The sequence below is a fragment of the Scomber japonicus genome, chromosome 14 (assembly GCF_027409825.1).
Source record: "Scomber japonicus isolate fScoJap1 chromosome 14, fScoJap1.pri, whole genome shotgun sequence".
Lineage (NCBI taxonomy): Eukaryota > Metazoa > Chordata > Actinopteri > Scombriformes > Scombridae > Scomber > Scomber japonicus.
Genome location: NC_070591.1, coordinates 12,352,334 through 12,370,735, shown reverse-complemented (window position 1 = coordinate 12,370,735; position 18,402 = coordinate 12,352,334). Strand labels below are relative to the sequence as shown.

Here is an 18,402-nt window from a genome sequence, read left to right as displayed (position 1 = left end):
AAGGGAAAATAGAAAAGAAAAGACATACTGGCACGCACACACGCGCACACACACACACACACACACACACACACACACACTACTCCTTGTTACCTTTTCTCAAATTTGTTTAGAGTGGTAGATTGTTTGAATATAATTCCCAGCATGCATTGCAATGGTGTGACAGTTTTCAACCTTGACAGTTTACATGATGGACTGTAAAAATCTTACTTTTTATATAACCTCACTTAAAAATGGCACTTCAATAATAAAATACATTCCTCCCAGAGCAGCAGTTTGCAGCAGCAGCTGAAGCTGATGGCAGTCGCAGCAGCTGCAGCTGGCCGTCCATTCAGTAAGCAGCACTCACAGGCATTTTCTTCAGGAAATGCACATTGTTGTTGAATATTGATGTCTTGGATATTGAGTGTCAGTAAACTGCTATCTGCTGACTGCTGCTCTCCCCAAGATCCACTTGTGGGTGCTGTTGGTGTATGCTAGTTTCTGCTCTTCTGGCTGTCATCTAGATAGAGAGAAGTGTTTGCTTTGCTATTGATTGTTACAGGTATAGTAATAGATATTGTGTTTTAATGACTGTTTTTTTTTCTTTTATAACTGTGTGTTGTTTAGTTTGAGGGTTTTTTTAAAATTGTTTTTATAGAAGAGTGTACAATAGAAACAAAGCAATACCGTAATTCTTTCACATTTTTAATCCCCTTTAAGGAGTATCTGTTCTCACTCAAAACTCTATGAAACAAAACCATCAGACATATTTTGACAAACATAACCCACTCCGTCAATGACAGACTACACAGACTAAACAAATGGCACATTGTTGTTTTTTTTTAGCTTAGGCTCAAGTGTCTAGTAGAGGAACAGGTCAATCTACACAGAGCACAGGAGGGGCAGTTCTCCACACTGTGACTTTAGTTAAAATAATACATACAATAGAAGAAAAAGTGCAATCAGTAATTTTGGAGACTTAAGATGATCCCTTAGATCTATTTTATTGGTATACCTTCCTCCAATTTCAGTGTCTAACTTGTTCTTACTGGTTTTATTATCCTCTTTAAAATACCAGCTTGTTCTCTTTCTCCCCCTCAGTCTCTACTGTTCTCATCTACCTCTCACTGTATTTCTCACCCTTGTGCCATGTTTTCTCCCTTTCCCTCCCCTTACTTATCTGCCGCTTTCTCTTTCTCTCCAAAGGTTTCTCAGGGAAACCAGAGCTGTCAGGACATGCTGAGCAAAGTCTGATTTCAAATAAAGGGCAGGGCTCTCTGGGTGTGTGCGTGTCATAATCCATGACTCATATCTGTGGATCGGTGCATTGTTCATAAACTATGCTACACTGCATTTGTGTGGCTGTGTTTGTGCGTACTTGTGTATATTAGTGTGTGATCACAACACTGCAAGTACAAAAAACTCAAACTTGGATGTAGATTTTGATCAGTTGTGGTATTTAAGTAGCTTACATTTTGGGTGTTTAAATGCTACTGATATTGTTGTTTGTATGCAGTGGCCCTTGAGAAACTATATTGGAGACAGACATTATTAATCATTAAACACACATGTACAAAAATATATTCTCCTCATCATATTCCTTTCCTCTATAGTAGCTTCCTGTTTCCCGCTAATGCTCTTTTATCCCTGAAAACACAAACATGGTAATTTGACATCTGTGATTTTTGGTGCCTTGGATGTTTTAATAATTGGTCTAAAAAAACACTTCTTCATCAAGGAAACTCTTTATTGCATAAAAATACACAACCGACCAAAAATAATCAATTCATACTACAGCAGAGAAACAGCAAAGTGACATCCAGAACCGGATGAGTGTTTAATAAGACATTCTCTGTAGAGCCGTAAATACCCATAGAGTGACTAACAATGATTGAAAAATTTAGTGTCACAAACAGCGTCATGCTTGTCAGTAACAACATGTTCATCATTTCACCCCGAAGACAGCTGCAGGCAGTTTCTGTGAGTTTAAATCTGCCTGAATCTGCCCTGATTCCCAATTAAAACATCACCAAATTATGAAAACTATTATTGTTTTAGGTTGTTCTTTAGTCGATTATGCTGTTTGGAAATCGATATTGACACATGAGGAAACAACAACATTGAGTTATCCTGCTGTTCTCTGACTAATATATTTCACTAGTAATCTAACATCAATCTTTAATTTCCTTCAGGGGTCAAACTGATGTTTCCACATAACTCTTTCATCTAAAAAAAAAAGCACAAATCCTAATACGATCAGAAATTTGGCTGATGACTGATGATTAAGTGTGTGTCAGTAAAACCAGACTGAGCAGTTTTGATGGGGCCAACACCGCAACATTGAAGAAGCTAAGGCACAAGTGTTACACACAGTATGTCAGAGGATTGTACACGAGGGTCCCATTGGATCGTCAAAGCAGCAGATGGATAGACTAAGGAGCAAGAAACTCAGGAAGGACTTTTTCAATATCAGTGACAAAGACTAGAGACAGATTTGGTCACTTATATTGCCAAGAATACATATAGATTTCCCCTTTCCTTCTTTTTTGACATTTAAGCAACAAGTAATGAGTAAAAAAACACACTAAAAGAAACAATTATTCCAGTGAATGCTTTCTCTAACAAGTACCAACTTTGACACTTGGAATGCACAGAATGAGCTTCTGAGATTATACTGTTCCCTTTGAACCAAAAATGTCAAAATTTAACATCATAATTAAACAAGGCATATCACATGAGTTCAGATGGTTTAAAAAAAAAAGTTAAATATTCTAGTGAGGGTAGATTTCCTGTAGTATATTGTTGCAGATTTGTTGTTTTTACTATTTTAGCCAGTTCTCACTTCTCATGAAGGGAATACATATTAAACTGGGACTGTTTCATAAATCTGCCTGATACTGCTGCAACAGAAATTCATCAAAATGAGCTTTTAGTTTAGAGTGACAGAGAAACAACAGCTGCAGCCACATCTGGAAATTCAAATGTGTCTTCTTCCTCAATATCATATGAAACATCACTCAGCTGTGTCTACTTATTAAAGTGTTTTAGTAGTAGTGTTCAGCAAAAATACAAAGACAGCACAGCAAACTCCCACAGTTATACCCCTTTGGTAATAAGTAAATAAGAATACAAAATTCTGGAGACAAACAGCAGATACGAGTTATCAAAAAAATGCATAAAAAAGGTGCAAACACAACCATTAAACTACATGTTCATTTCCATTTATAGAGATTACATTCAGCTTCTGAATCCAGCCTTTGCTCCCTTCTTACATTATGCACAGCAACACAGAGCAAAAGACACATATTGAAGAATTGTGGAAAAACTAATTATAACACACACAGGACCAAATAAAACTATGATAAAAATGATTCCTTTTGCATCCTGTGCAAAGATTTTAGTCTGGACTGCTCTTACAGCAAGAGAGGCTTTATGAGATCTACAGTAAGATTAAATATAACGACATCCTTTAGGTTAAGTGCACTTAGGTGATCTTGCATTGAGAAGTACAGATAAAAGTACAGAGAGAATTAATGAATATGCACAATGTGAAAAAAACACCATGGATATTAACCATTTTTTATGACTTAATCTAAAGTAGAGGGCTCTATGTTAAAGCAGATGTGATCTCCAATCACAGTCCACTTCCAGAAATCATTGCGCCTTACTTCTAACTTCACTCTTGAATGGTAGAGGAGGTTCTTTCCTATGCTGGACCAAATTTTAACAGCCATCATGGATCTTGGATGAAATGGTAGTGTATAAATGTTCAATGGCCAGCACAGATCCAGTTCAGTGTGTCTCAGTGAGTGAAAATGGGAAATGGTTGTAATTGGGTGGGTGTAGGGCTGGGCAATATAAGATATGAGACTAGATATCGTCTTCGAATTTGGATAGAGTAATATCCTGATATGGTGCAAGTGTTGTATTTTCCTGGTTTTAAAGGCTGCATTACAAAAAAGTGATCAAATTTTCTAAACTTATCAGACTGTTCTAGCTGGTCTATGATTTGCCTTTAAGCACTTAGTCATTATATCCACATTAATGATGATTATTTATAAAAAATCTCATTGTGTAAGTATTTTGTGAAAGCATCAATATCATCCTTACGATATTGTTGCAGTATTGATACTAAAGTATTTAGTAAAAAATATTGTTCAAATTCAAATTTTGTCCATATCGCCCAGCCCTAGGTGGGTGTAGTTTGTCTTTAAGCGGAGGAATAGATGTATTTGGTCTTGGCCAGACCAGTAAGTTCATCCTCGTAGCGTGGCAGGCAGCAGAAGAGGACAGCACAGCCGATGCTGAGGATGGTGGCGCCCCAGCCAAAGCCGTAAGCCCAGGTGTAGTAATAGTGACCCTCGAAGATCTCTTCGTTGAACTTGACAGGGTAGATGATTAGAGCGATGATCTGAAAGATCACTGCAGAGAGAGAAAGATGAAAAAGGTTAAGATCATTTATTTTTTGCAGTAGCCATCAACATGGAAGAAATCTGAAGGTCCTGAAAACAATTTTTTTCACATTATATTATCTATCTACTTGCTTTAATACTAAGTGGAAGACATTTAGATATAATTGTTTACATAAAATACATGTACTGTATATGATCCTTTGTGTAAAAATTGCAAAAATTGAAGTTGATTACTTTTAACTGTAGGGCAAATTTGACAAAGTGTGATAATAGTCACTTGGTAACACATTTATTCTTCAATATCATAGAATAGTAACACATTTTTGTATTTGTTTAAGATGACAACTTGATATATTGAATTATTGCCTTAAAGAGAAAGAAAAGCCATGAAGTGATAATTAGGTAACAGATCTTATCAAGTCTTATCAGTTTGATTCCCGAGTCCAGACAGTGATAGGAAAGTCAGTCGATAAGACAAAACAAGGAAACTAACAAACAAAAGAAAACAAAAAACTTGCAGTTATTCATCAAGTAGGGCAAATCAACTTCTCTGGCTCTAACAGCAGCGTGTGAAAAATACCTTCACATGAGAGTGTAAGAGTTACATCAGTGCATCAACATCTGTGAGATCCAAGTGAGTCAGTATTTTCAGACAGAGATCAGATCTGTTTTAAAGGTTGCCTGGCAGAGTTTCCAGACTGTTCCAGAGAAAGGTGTGACAGTCATTTGTCCATGATGCACTTTTCTGGGACAGTCACTTAGTGTAACACTTAACGCCTTGAAGCAAAGGCAGGGCAGGCAGTGAATAAGGGCTGATACTTCATCCCAACCCAAACTGTTGTACTAATCATCAACTTACAACTTAAACACTCCCTTAAGAAAAATAAGCAGGTTTAAAGTATTGATTACATTTTCCTGCGTGCCAGGCAACCATTGATTACAGTTAATGGCATAATGTGAATAAGCAACTTGCAGGGACTTGAGAGAGTGTGGCAGTGTTTATTGTTTCGGTTGAAATAAACAGTTGATGTCAGCTATATATTATTAAAAGCTTTTTATTACACTCAAGACTCAGAGCACCTTGGATATTTCTCTTTTATTTCTAGTTGTCAGGATCCTTGACTCCAAAGACCAAGTGTGATTGTTAGAAAAAACACTTCAGATTTTCCTTTCTTTTTAATCCCTTGAATATTTGAGAGGCATAAAAACTGCCACAAGAACTGACTGTGGATCTCACTTGTGATTAGTAGTCACCTCTCCATATTAACGCGTTATCTTATAGCTGAAACTTGCTTGATAAGTCAATCATCGGAAAGCTTATTGGCAAAATGTTCAATAATTAACTACTCTTTTAAGTAATTTCTTAAACAAAGGTATCTAAAATTCACAGGTGTCATCCACTAAAATGTGAATTCATCCATGATAATATATTGAACATATCTGTTTTTCACATCACATTTGACTCTGGAAACTTGAGAGGGATGTTTGACCCTATTTTCTGACATTTTCTGTACTAAAAGATTCACCAGTTAAGAAAACACTTGGCAGATCACTCAATAACACACAGTTATTAGTTGCAGCACTACTGTATGTGACCTCTTAACTACGTAATGACCTGTCAGACATTACCAAATATTTCAGGCTGAATTTAAGGGAAAAGGACATAAAAAGATGCAGAATACATCTAGAATCTGATGTATTCTTTTGGCCATTAAAACATACAGTTTTGGGTTTGAATACTTCATTCAGTGTAACATTATAAAGAGTTGGACCAAGCTGATACATCATTTATATGATATTGTTGGGCAAAATCTTAACTCTGCTTAAAGGGATATAAAAACGTAGTATTTTTTTTTGTAAAAGGATAGTAGTGCACAAATTAAACATAAACAACAATCTTAGATGATTCATACAGCCCAGAGATAAAACTCATAAGTATTGGTTTCAACTATTAACTGCTGTGCTTAGATGAAAGCAGACAGAGGGCTATTGTGAGTATAGTGATAGTCGAATTGTGAATTATGACCTGCTGTTTCACCCCACAGTGGTAATTAAAAGATGTATGATTGTATGTTATGTGCTTGGCTCTGTCTACTGTTATCAGACACTCTGTTGCATGAGTCAGTCAGATAAACAGACTAAACCTGCTGTTCCCATGGTAACGTAACACCAAAACCTCAACCCCTCCCTCTTGCAGTAAGGATTAATTTTCTTTCTTCACTCCCTCTCTCTCTCCCTTCCTCATTTTCTATACATGATGTACTTTTTACGTCAACCCTGAACACATCATCGTGTTCATCCCTTTTTCTTTGGGATTGAGGTTACGTTTTTTTGTTCATCTATCGCTCCCACGTTAATATTCATCCTTTAACTTACACTCCTCTGCTCTTACACAAACTGTTAACCTTTGTCTATGCTTAACTTTGATGGCTCACACTCACAGATTGTTGAAACTTCATGTCTCCAAAACACAACTTGAACTTAAATGAAAACCAGTGTAACACAAAACTACCTTCCACATAGTCTTGTAAAGATAATACATTTAAAGGTTTTGCTCACCGAATCACAAATACAGTACAGTAGTAATACTTTATTTTGGTGTCAATCGCAACGTGTCTGAAGGATTATTACTGAAAGTGTGAAAAACTGTCAAGTACTGAAAGTTGGTATCATGTCAAGTGAGATTCAAAATCTTGTTACTTGACCTTTAAACATATATTTACTCATTTAAGAGCTGGAACGATGAACTACTTTGATAATACATCTTTTTGAGTTATTAAACAGACAAGTCCAAATGTTTTGTTCCACCCTCTTAAATATGAATACTTTTTTTTAGTGCCATACAATATTAAGCTGAATATCTTTGGGTTTTAAGTTGCATCTTGGGATTCAAAAAATACATGATTTTTCACCATTCTATAGACTAAACAAGTAATGGATTAAATATAGAAAATAATCAACAGATTAATGTGATAATGAAAATAATCATTAGCTGCAATTTATTTAAATAATACATTTGTCAATTTTGGTCAACATTGTATGGACTCTAGTCTTGTGGTGCCCAAAATGTTGAAAAGCTGAAACCTGGCACCTCAAGATAATCCACAGACCTCACAGTCAAAAACTTTATAGCGACTTGAGACATCTACCCACAATGAGGACTGACTTTACAATGTCGGTGATGCTTTAAGCCAACCAGGTATTCCTTAAGGTTTTTCATCAACATTGCAGTGAAACTAATGAGTGATATACATACACTGGCATGAACATGTTCTCTTAGGGTGAAACATAACACACTGTACCAGTAAGACCAGAGGTGTTTTTGTTATCAGTTATAGTTATTACCTATTTATGCCATTTGCTTATTTATGGTTGATTTTTCATTTTCCAAGGAGGTACAAATGAAACACTTGGATGACTGTTTTCAATTTTGTAAACTGTAGATGTTTTATGGTCTGCGGGCAACTCCTCCTGACTCTGCTTTAAACATTTCTGCGTGTCTATGCAGGTGTGTGCGTATCTTACCAACAACAATCAGGAGCACCCCAATGAAAGGTAACAGGGTGATGTTGAGCGTGCAGCACAGAGCCACGCAGGAGATGATGAAGGCGACGATAAGAATGAGGAGGCCGAGGATCATCAGGGCAGCCACTGCCTTGGCCCAGCCTAAAGTTGAACACACAAATTAAAAAAGGGTTACATGCCAGCAGACAGAAACATAAAAACCTGAGAAGAACTAACAATCTTTGAGCCTCTGTAACAAAATTTCAGCTAATGATCAACCTGAAAATAATAGTTCTCTATCCTAAAATATAACATACTATATTGTATGATGTATTATATGTTATAATTCTTACATGTGTAAAAACGTGATTATTTCTGTCTGATTGTTGTGATAAATCTGTATTAGAAACAACTTTGTTGCATAATAGATTAGTCATCTATTATGCAACATATGTGTCTACATGGTCTTTACTTATTGTTACACCATGAACACGTGGCAACATATTGCACAATGTTAGTAAAATGGAATGAATTTATATAGTGCCTTATGAAGACCCCATGGTGTCATCTTTGTTTTGCGGTGTGATTTATCTGCCTGTTCTACTTTTCCAGAGTATTGTTAGTGCACCCTCAGGTGTTCTCAGGTTACATAAGTCCTGGCTGCAGCACAGCTCACTCTCTCTCTGACTTGCTGCCACTCTGTTCCTGTTTTGGTGCAGTTTTGCTGTTTTAGTTTATCCTTATGCTTTGTGTTGCACCCAACAACACTAACACACGCATCCTCCACTCATGCACATCACACACCACTGACTCTACTGATTTCTACACTCCACTTTGTGAGTATTTAGTTAACTTTAGTATAATTTGGTTAATAAACGTGTGTCCTGTTAAAATTAAACATGGTGAGTCTCTTATTTTGTCATGGCCAAAACACAACATGTATTATATGTTAGGCATGGACGATATCATGTTATACCAGGGTATTTAGAAACATTGAAGGTATGATTTTTAATATCGTCAAAAAAAAAACAGACTCCGAGTAAACTTGGAGTTTACGAGGAGCACCTGAAGGCAGCATGTAATCCCACCTCCCACCACAACATGGGTGGCGCTGTCCGTAAGAAATGAAGACTGCAGAAGAAGAGACTCAAAGTTGCTAACTTCGCTGACAACTTTAGCCAAAATGTGAGTTATTTGAGTCTCGTTATATCTCTTTGGTGAATGAAACTCGTTAGCCCTTTCTTTGTTTGACCTGATATTCATCTTGCTGCCTTCAGTAACGTTGTTCCTGACATTTATTCAGCTGTTTCTCCGCTGTGGTACCTGGTGAACAGGTAAGACACTGTTTACTGTTTTCTCTCTTACGTTTAGCCTTTTACCTCAACTTACCTAAGCATGTTCTTATCGTATTTTCTGCGGAACTGAGGGTTTCTTCGTCAGGTGGGGTTGGTGTGGTTGACTGGCACATACAGAGTGTCCACAATGAATGAAAAAAATAATTACAAAAGCAATTGATGAGATATGCTAATCAGATTTGTTCTATGTACTCAGTGGTTATCAAAGTTTTTAAATCACATTTTAATGTTTAAATTTCCACAGATTTGTCTATTCATTTGCTTTTGTAATAAATTTGTTAAATTGTAAAAAGACTTTATGGATACCCTGTATTTTTGTGGACTGGCTTTCATAAAGGAGGTAGGTGCAGAAGTGTTAAAAATCCTGACCCGGGCATCACTACTAGATAGTATGCTACAATACAAGGCAAATACCATCATATTACCGTATATCTCAGTAAAATGTCAGGAAGGTATGAAAAAATAGATACCACCTCAAGCCTGTTGTATTTAATATAATAATGTATGTCTAATGGTTGTGATATTCTGTATTGGAAACAATTTTATCTCTGGAAAGGAATGAGTCATCTATTGTGCACCAGATGTGTCTAAATGCCCTTTACTGATTGTTGCACTTACACTGAGAACACATGGCAGCACATTGCTCAAGGTTAGTGTGGTAAGCATTTATATAGTACCTTTCTACTCTTACAACCACTCAAAAGTGATTTTTCACTACATGCCACATTCACCCATTCATACACCGATGGTACAGCCTTCGGATTGAGTATCTTGCTCAAGGACACTTTGACATGTAGAGTGGAGGAGTCGGGGATCCAACCAGTCTACTCCCTGGCTCAGGAGGTAGAAGAGAGGTAGGGTGACTCAGGAGTTAGTATGAAGCTCACACTGATATCAAGTGAATGACACACGTTTTCTATCACCTACATAATCCTGCCACACCCATAACAACACTTTTTCTTTCTTTGTCAGTCTGAGACTCTATGGATGAGGCCTCTGTAATTATAAAGGAACTTAAGGCACTGACACAGGCTAAAACAGGCAACTCCCACCATGTGCGGCTTTATATCTTCAGGCTGAGAACCATCTGAAATCCTTAACATATTTTAAGCGTACAGTACTCTTTGCACAAACCACCATATGAGACAAAATGTGTTTCAGTGGGGAAGTTGCTGCTATATTATAGAGTAGCTTTTACAGTGTAACATAAGATCTCTTAGGAATCATCTTATGCCTGTAAAAACACGTTTTTTATATATGTTAAAACTAAAGCCAAACCCACATTGAGGATTGCCAGCATTTTGCCACACCCAAGTCCGCACACACCCTAAACTGTCCACACCTGTGTATATGTGTGTGTGCTTGTGTGTTAAAGCAGTGCCTTATCTGCCTCAGCCCGAGGCATTTCTCTCAACATGTGCACACATACTCGACTAGTTCGTCTGGTTCAATTTTCTCCCATACTAATGTTAAGAGGCTTTCGAGCTCACTAAAACACAGTGTTGTTCTTTACTTCATTGTAGAAATGTAGTTAAAACACAGACCACACTCATCCTGAGCTTTAGCTGTAAGAAAGTAATGAAGGCAACACATTAAATGAAAATGTTTTTGAAAGGAAATAGGAAACAGGAAATAAAACCACTCAACTCGATTCTCAGCTAAAGCACAGGTCTACACAAACACCATAATGTGAAAAACTGCAGCCACCATGACTGATAGTTTTAATTAACACTCCCAGATGAGATAAGGTGACATATGAATGATATCAGGCACGCTGGAAGACTCTCAAGACTCTTCAGCAATCCATTAAAAGTCACTAAGCAGATAAAAAGCAATCCTGTAATGGACATAAGAAGCCTTTTCTCTCAGAAGTAACCAAAAACTACTCAACATAATAAGCTTAGTAATCCAGCATTATGTAGTTTTGTGACATAATGATAATTGATCATATGCGTCGTGGTGAATTTAGAGTATTTTACTTCAGAAAAGGCAGAGCTGAAAGATTGAAGAATGATCAACTTCATCTAAGCAGGTTGACATATGAACATTTGACTTATCAGACTGATAAGCAGAGAGGTCATTTTTCTGGCTAGGATACTAAAAACAAAAGACAGAACAATCCCCACTTGTTGCTTCTGTGTCAAATCTCTTGGAGGCCTTTTGGGTACTAGGGGTGCAACGGTACACATAACCCACGGTACGGTCCGTACCTCGGTTTTTTGGCCACGGTTTCGGTTCTGTTTTGGTACATGTTTTGTGCGTAAAGAGAACAACTTTTTTTTCTCCTGAAATTATCTCTTTATTTTGCTTGTCAGCAAAAACTGCATTTCACAGTAAACAATTACAGTATCACTGGTGTACTGAATAATATAACACTTTCCTTTCAAGTTAACAGTTACCAAACACAACACTTTCAATGGTAAACTGCCTCTTATATCTTGACTACTTGTATACGCTATACAGTAGTATGAAATATGTATACAAAATCACACTGGGTTGGGGAAGGGGGTGCGCGATCGGTGTCGGTCCGGTGGGGGGATTGGTCTAATAAGCTGCAACACACAGCTATAAGGATGTTGTGCTCTCATACGTGCTGCATTGATAGTCACACAAACATTCCCACGTACAGTCACTCTCTAGCTCTTGCTTGCTCGATCCAGATTCCAGGAGATCGTTGCTCTCCTCCGCTAGTGCTGCTGGCTATGCCTCTTTGTTTTCTTTTTTCCACTTCTGTGTGTGAGCTGCACTTTGAACCCAGCTCCAGTTACAGTGTGAGAGGGGTTGAGTGGGTGGAGGCACAACAGTGATCGGACATTAACTCGCGGGGAGGGCTTTTCACCTGCCTGGACAGGCGATTCAATATTTTACTGAGTGCCGTTGCATCCCTAAGTACTAAGAGTCAATTTCCTCCTTAAATTTTTCTTTTATATTAAACTGTCCATTGACACACACACACATACACACACAATTCAGGTTCTGCCTTGCATACTAACATCCAAAACATCTGCACTGCAGCTTGTTGTATTGTGTTCTTGTCTCTGCGTGTTACAGTTTTAAGTTGGGGAATGTATTGTATTGTTAACATGTCCGGGTGTGTCACGCAACAGCACTACAACTTCCTGTCCATTTCACTCTTACTCACATCTATTTTCCTCTATTGGTCACAACAATAGGTCTTAAACTGCACTGCTACACTTTTTTTCCCTACATGAAAACAACATCTTGTTTTTTGTCTTTGTCTTGTTTATTAGTATGCCCTTATGAATTCTACAAGTTACTAAACACTCAAACAAAACACTCCTGACTCCCACATTCATCGCACGAAGTCTTGGCACTGACAGATGTGTTTGTTCTACAACTGGGGAGGTTTTTTATTTTTTTAATTAAAGCTAGATTTCAGGGTATCCCTTCAGAGAAGTCAAGGATAATATTCATCAAACCTCTTAGAAAAAGGCTTTCATACAAGCAGCTGGGATCAACTTGACAAAGCTTTCCTTGAAAAGATTTTAATGGGACACCTGCCCAGCCTGCAGATCTTGAAGCTGGGAATACTCACGCCTGTCTTTTTATTCATACTTAAGAACACTTGCTTGGTGAAAAATGAAACCCTGTAACAGTTTCAAATTAGTTGGCTGTAAGTCAGTGATAGGTGTTAGTACACTTTATGATAAGTACATTTGGATTTTGATATCAATGTACTGTATTAGAGCAGCAACGAGTAGTCGAATAATCAGTGAAGCTGTAACTATTTTGATTTTTTTTTAAAATTCCAAGCAAATATGCCAAATATTAAGTGGTTTCAGCTTTTGAGATGTGAGAATTTGATGTTTCTCAGTGTCATATATGATAGTAATCTGAATGTCTTTGGATTTTGGACTGCTGATCCAATAAAACAAGAAAAACATTTAAAAAAAAAAACATTATAACTAAATGATAAAGAAAACAATGATTGTTAGTAGATGCAACATCATATCACCCAAACGTCAAGCAATTTATCACATTAAAAATGTAATTATCTACTTTTCGTACTTTTTGCTAATGACACATTCACACCAAAATGTGGAGACATATTTATTCCTGTTGTTCAAAGGGAAACTGCAGTTCCTGGAAATGCCAGCTTTCCTATCTACGCTGGGACCTAAGCGCCATGACAGGGAGTCTGTTTGGTTTGTGGCCATAATACACAACATGCTACAGTTCATCAACACACATTATCTTGTTTCTGCATAGTTTTCAGTTCACCAAGATGTCCCCCACAAGTATTTATGCCTGAGCCATGACAGCTAAGAATGCTCAGAGGAACTGTAGGGCAAAAATGTGTCCTAGATCCAGCCAGCAGCCTTCTGGCAGCTGTGTCCGTCTTTTGTTTACTATGTCAGTCCTGCTGAGTCTAAGGAAGACTCAGCCAAAACATTAGCAGTGCACATTTTGGACAAAGAACAAAATCTAAAATTTCAATGAGAGCAGAGACCAGAAAATACCTAAAATAAACAACAACAAACACACCAGCAGCCTCTACTTGTATCCTCAAAACTCACTGATCTGATCTTTGGCAAACTTCATGGCCATTTAACTTCTGACAACTAAACAGAAACCATCTGTGTTTCAAATCTTTTCTTCACACTAATTGTCTCTCTTAGGGCTGCAGCTGCTGTCCATGAGCCAGGCAACCTCACTTTATAAAGTAGTGCTAAACTAATAATAATAGGTTATTTTCTCATTTCATTGGTTGATTACAAAAATGTATATAATGTAATATATATACTTAAAAAAAAAATCTGCACATACATTTCACTTGTGTCTTCAACTCTCACTGACCGGCCAAGATGATGCATTTAAATGTGTTATTATGTCCAAAACCCAAAGATATTTAATTTACAATTATAGAAAACAGAGAAAAACAACAGTTCCTCACACTGTACACGCTGGAACCAGACAATGTTCAGCATTTTTGTTTGCAAGATGATTACATATATTTGTGTATTTACTATTTCAAAAATGTGTGGTCATTATCAAAAGGTTAATTCTCAGTTCATCTAAAAAAACTAAAGATTTATAAGATGGGCCATTGAACTATACAAGTACATTTAATGCCACCAACAACAATGACTTCTATAATCTTTTTTTACTGATAGTGGACAGCTAATCTTATTCGAAAAAATTTATAAATGTACCAGAGCTTGTCCGACGTTACAAAGGCTCACTTTCCTTATCCTTGGGAAATTGAGGTTAGAACTCAGGTTATCTAGAAGTGAAATATAATAGTTCATAAAAGAGTGCAGTTTCTAGCAAGTGTTAAACGTAACTTTTGATACATGTGTGTTTTTGGCAAGAGGAAGACGACCTATAGTCATTGAGAGGAGTGCACAAACTGGTCAAACAGCAAAAGTTTAGGACGTAGAAACACGTCTTCTCAGGGAACTTAAAGCTTTTGCAGATCACAATATAGAGCTAAGAGCCATTTGCTGAGCTAAGTGACTTCCATGGAGCCCGATAAGAACAACAATGCTGTCTTTGTTGGCATCTGTGGGTGTGTAATTACACAAATACAACCTGAGAACGTCAGTGAAACAGCAGAGTGAGTCTGTACTGTTCAGAGTTTGTGTTCAGTGTATCTGAGTGTGTGTCTGTGACTTTATGTGTTTTTGATTGAACCTCTTCAATGAAGGAGAAACTCATTAACAGTTTGTCTATTAATAGCGGTATCAGTGTTGACAGGTCTGACGTCCAGCCAACCATCTTTTTAACCTTCTCATCCCCCTTTTCTTGAGTGTACTAAAGGTCACAAACTATTTTAAATGTTTAAAATCTGCCTGAGGTGTTTTGTGGATTTGTGGTTGGAAAAAAAACTACTGAATTGTTGCCCCTAGCGAGAAAACGGATTCAAACAGACTCTGTGAGCAGTTTTTACTTTTAATTCTTGTCCTCCTAATGATTTTTTTAAAGGGTACACACTGGGGTCAGATATTTTATTAATGTGGTATTAGAAGTAGTTGTTATAGTGAATGTAGTACTGGTATATGTGCAATATTGGTGGCAGTAAGATTAAAAACATAAGGAAGTATCAAGTAACATGCACATCACATCATGAAGACCATATTGGAGTGCAGCTTTACCCGCTGCCGGGTATATAGAGTCACTGTCGGTTTTTAAGTGACTTTATCAACTGTTACTAGTAAATAAATCTGATATAATAGTAACAGATTAAAGAAGATACTGCGTTGTATTTCCAGCAGCTTTTAGAAGAAGCTGCATGTTACATAGCTGCCATGATCATTCTTCAAAGCTGTTCTGTGTGACAACTTTAAGAGGTTTTAAATTGGAGCGATTTCTTTGACATATTACAGACATTATTACTGGAGCTATAATAACCCCACATCTGAGGATCAATGTGTCTTACAAATGTACCGTAGTAGGTCATATGAGGAGCAGGTACTTCTCCTTGAAAAGTGTCTTCCAGCAATAATGTCCACTGAATGTAATAATGGACTGCACAGATAGACTAATCTATTCTAATCTAATAATTGCCTTACATTAGCCTGCTTTAAATATCATCTATTGGGTTTTGGTAGGACCACTAAAGCTGCAATAATGAGCCGATTAATTAATTAGTTGATTTAGAAAATCAACCACCCACTATCCTGATAACTGACTCATTGTTTTGAGTATTTTTTTTTACATGTCCAAATTATCTGATTCCAGCTTTTCAAATGTGGAAACTCCTTGTTTCTTTAGTCCTCTGACAGTAGACTGAATATCTTTGGGTTATGGACTAGACATTTGGGAAAGACATCTTGGGCTCTGGGAAAGAGTGATCAACATTTTTCACCTTATTCTGACATTTAAGGACCAAATAACTAATAAATTAATCGAAATAATAATAAAATAGTAAAATAGTACACAGATTAAACAATAATTAACATAATACTTAGTTGCAATCCTTGAGTCCTTGAATCCTTGAATTTGTCACCTTGGGCTCTGGAACTTTTTGACAGTTTTCAGATTGTTTTATGGACCAAATGATTAATTGAGAATACAAGTATTAGAAAAAAGTAGTTCCAGTGCTGACTTAAAAAATATTCCTCCTATCATTAAATATACAGAGTTAAGAGGCTGTTAAGGATGTTATGTGAATACTAGATGAGTGAAACTTCCTTCCTTCTTTTTACTGTATTTGATAAAAGCTGGACATGATAAAGAGCTATTTCAACTTCATGAAGAACCAAAGTTCAGCCTGCCTGCCTGGCTCAGCGCTGCAGGCCTCCCTCCTCCCTCCAGCCTGGTGTTTTTAGTTGTTGTTGAGGTCGAGTCCTTCAGGTTACAGTATGTGAATGTTGAATTTGACACCCCAGCAACACTGTATCAGCTCATCAAATCCGCCTAATGAAGTCATGATCTCTATCCCTATTCCTGTGCCATTGACTGTGGTGTTATTGTTCAAAGCCGCCTATCATATTTCGTGAGTGGTGTAACTGGCACTTACTGAAGTCCATGAGCGTCTTGCATTCCCAGTTGTCATTCCTGCCTCGGCACTGCTGCCACATATTGGCGTAGTGAGACTTGGCGTCCTCGTCCTCGACCCATCCTGACTTGGCGGCGATGGCGATAATGTCAAAAATAATGGCGAAGAGCAGCAGCAGGGGCACGATCCACCTGCAGCGGGGGTAGGCGATCCCACAGCGAAACATGACCGATTATCAGGGTGTGTGGAGCGGGGTATGAGAGAAAGACAAGCAGCGACAGAGCGAGAGAGTCTTATAGTCCGACCAGTTGTTCGGCGTCTTGTGCGTCTTTACGCACAGTTTCACTGGGTGTGGATACAAAATAAAAAAGCCCCACCCGCGTATGTAATGCTCGAGGGTAGCTGCTTGTCTGGGTTAAAAGCTGAATCAGGCCCAGCCCCATTCAGTGTGTCATATTACACCCAGAGGGGAGCTGCTGGAGCAGCTGAGTCATGAGTCCTATAGGTGCGTTTTTCATTGGAAACCAATTTGAGAATTTCTGAAAGTTGTTAAATTACGAGTTGCAACAGGTAGCTGGACTGGACTGATAGTGGGAGGAAAGCTGGAAAAACAGAGAAAAAAGAGAGGGAGGGGGGCGGGGGTATGGAATGTGTGTAAGGTGATGCAGTACATTGTGCAGCCACAAGAGGGCAGCCCAGCCCACTCCAACAGCCGAATAAAGTCTTATCATTACAATGACCTGATAGGACAGGTTCCCAATTTCTCAAATCAGTGCACAAATGAAAATTGATACGTATTTTTCTTACTGTAAGCATTCCTCCTGTTCATACTGGCTGTTCAGAGATGCCTTCATAATATACTTTTAAATGTAAGTGAAGGGACCACATTCACAGCCCTCCTGTGCAAAAATGTCATTTGGAAGCTGATGTGAGGCTTCAGCTTTCCAAATTAGTCAAATGAATTCAGTATCATTCAAAGTTACTGTCTTTCGGTGCTTTATTCCCTCTTTTTGTTACAATCCTTCCACTGCAGCTGAAAACAGTCTGTCACTGTCCGTCGAAGACACAAAGAGGGACTTCTTTATTAACAACACTGTAACTGTTGAAGAAATCCACTTTATTGGACTGAAAAAACTAGTTCATAAAATACAGGTATTGAATACATTTTTGCACATTGGCCTTTGGTTTTTCAATTTAAAAAAAGTTAAATAACCTGGTTAAACATTGATATAATTGAAATAAAATGTCTCTTGCTTCACTTTTAAACTCCATTTTCAGTGTATGTGCTGTTGAGAATTCAAGTTTCCATTTCACACTTGTGTAAGTTGCATATTGGACAACTGGTTTGGCTTCCAAACGCAATGTCACAAATAATGCTCGCCTGTGAATGTGAAAACAGTCCTCTCTTGTCAAACTCTACTCATACATCATTAAGCTCAAACATTCACGTGATGTAACATTAAGCAAAACACATTTCTGAGTGGAGGGGGACTTTAAATTTCTCCAGTATCTCCAGTAGTAGTTGTTCACTGTTCCCTCTCTTTAAAGGACCATACACACACGTGTGTGTGTGTGTGTGTGTGTGTGTGTATATATATAACTTTTGTACTACTTAAAAAAACACAAACCAATATTTGGTTTGTTTGTTCTGAGCTACTGTGGTGCAACATGGTGGGCTCCGTGGAAG

The 18,402-nt window shown here is 37.6% G+C and overlaps 1 protein-coding gene across 1 annotated transcript; it reads right to left on the bottom strand.

The window, feature by feature from the left end:
- Positions 1–1,715: 1,715 nt before the first annotated feature.
- Positions 1,716–17,115, bottom strand: perp (p53 apoptosis effector related to pmp22). The gene is made up of 3 exons (XM_053333160.1): positions 16,737–17,115; positions 7,920–8,060; positions 1,716–4,404 (listed from the first exon to the last, which is right to left on the bottom strand). Exons 1-3 carry the CDS (start codon positions 16,939–16,941, stop codon positions 4,193–4,195), a joined length of 558 nt encoding a protein of 185 aa, XP_053189135.1. The 5' UTR covers positions 16,942–17,115; the 3' UTR covers positions 1,716–4,192.
- Between the last annotated feature and the right edge of the window lie 1,287 nt (positions 17,116–18,402).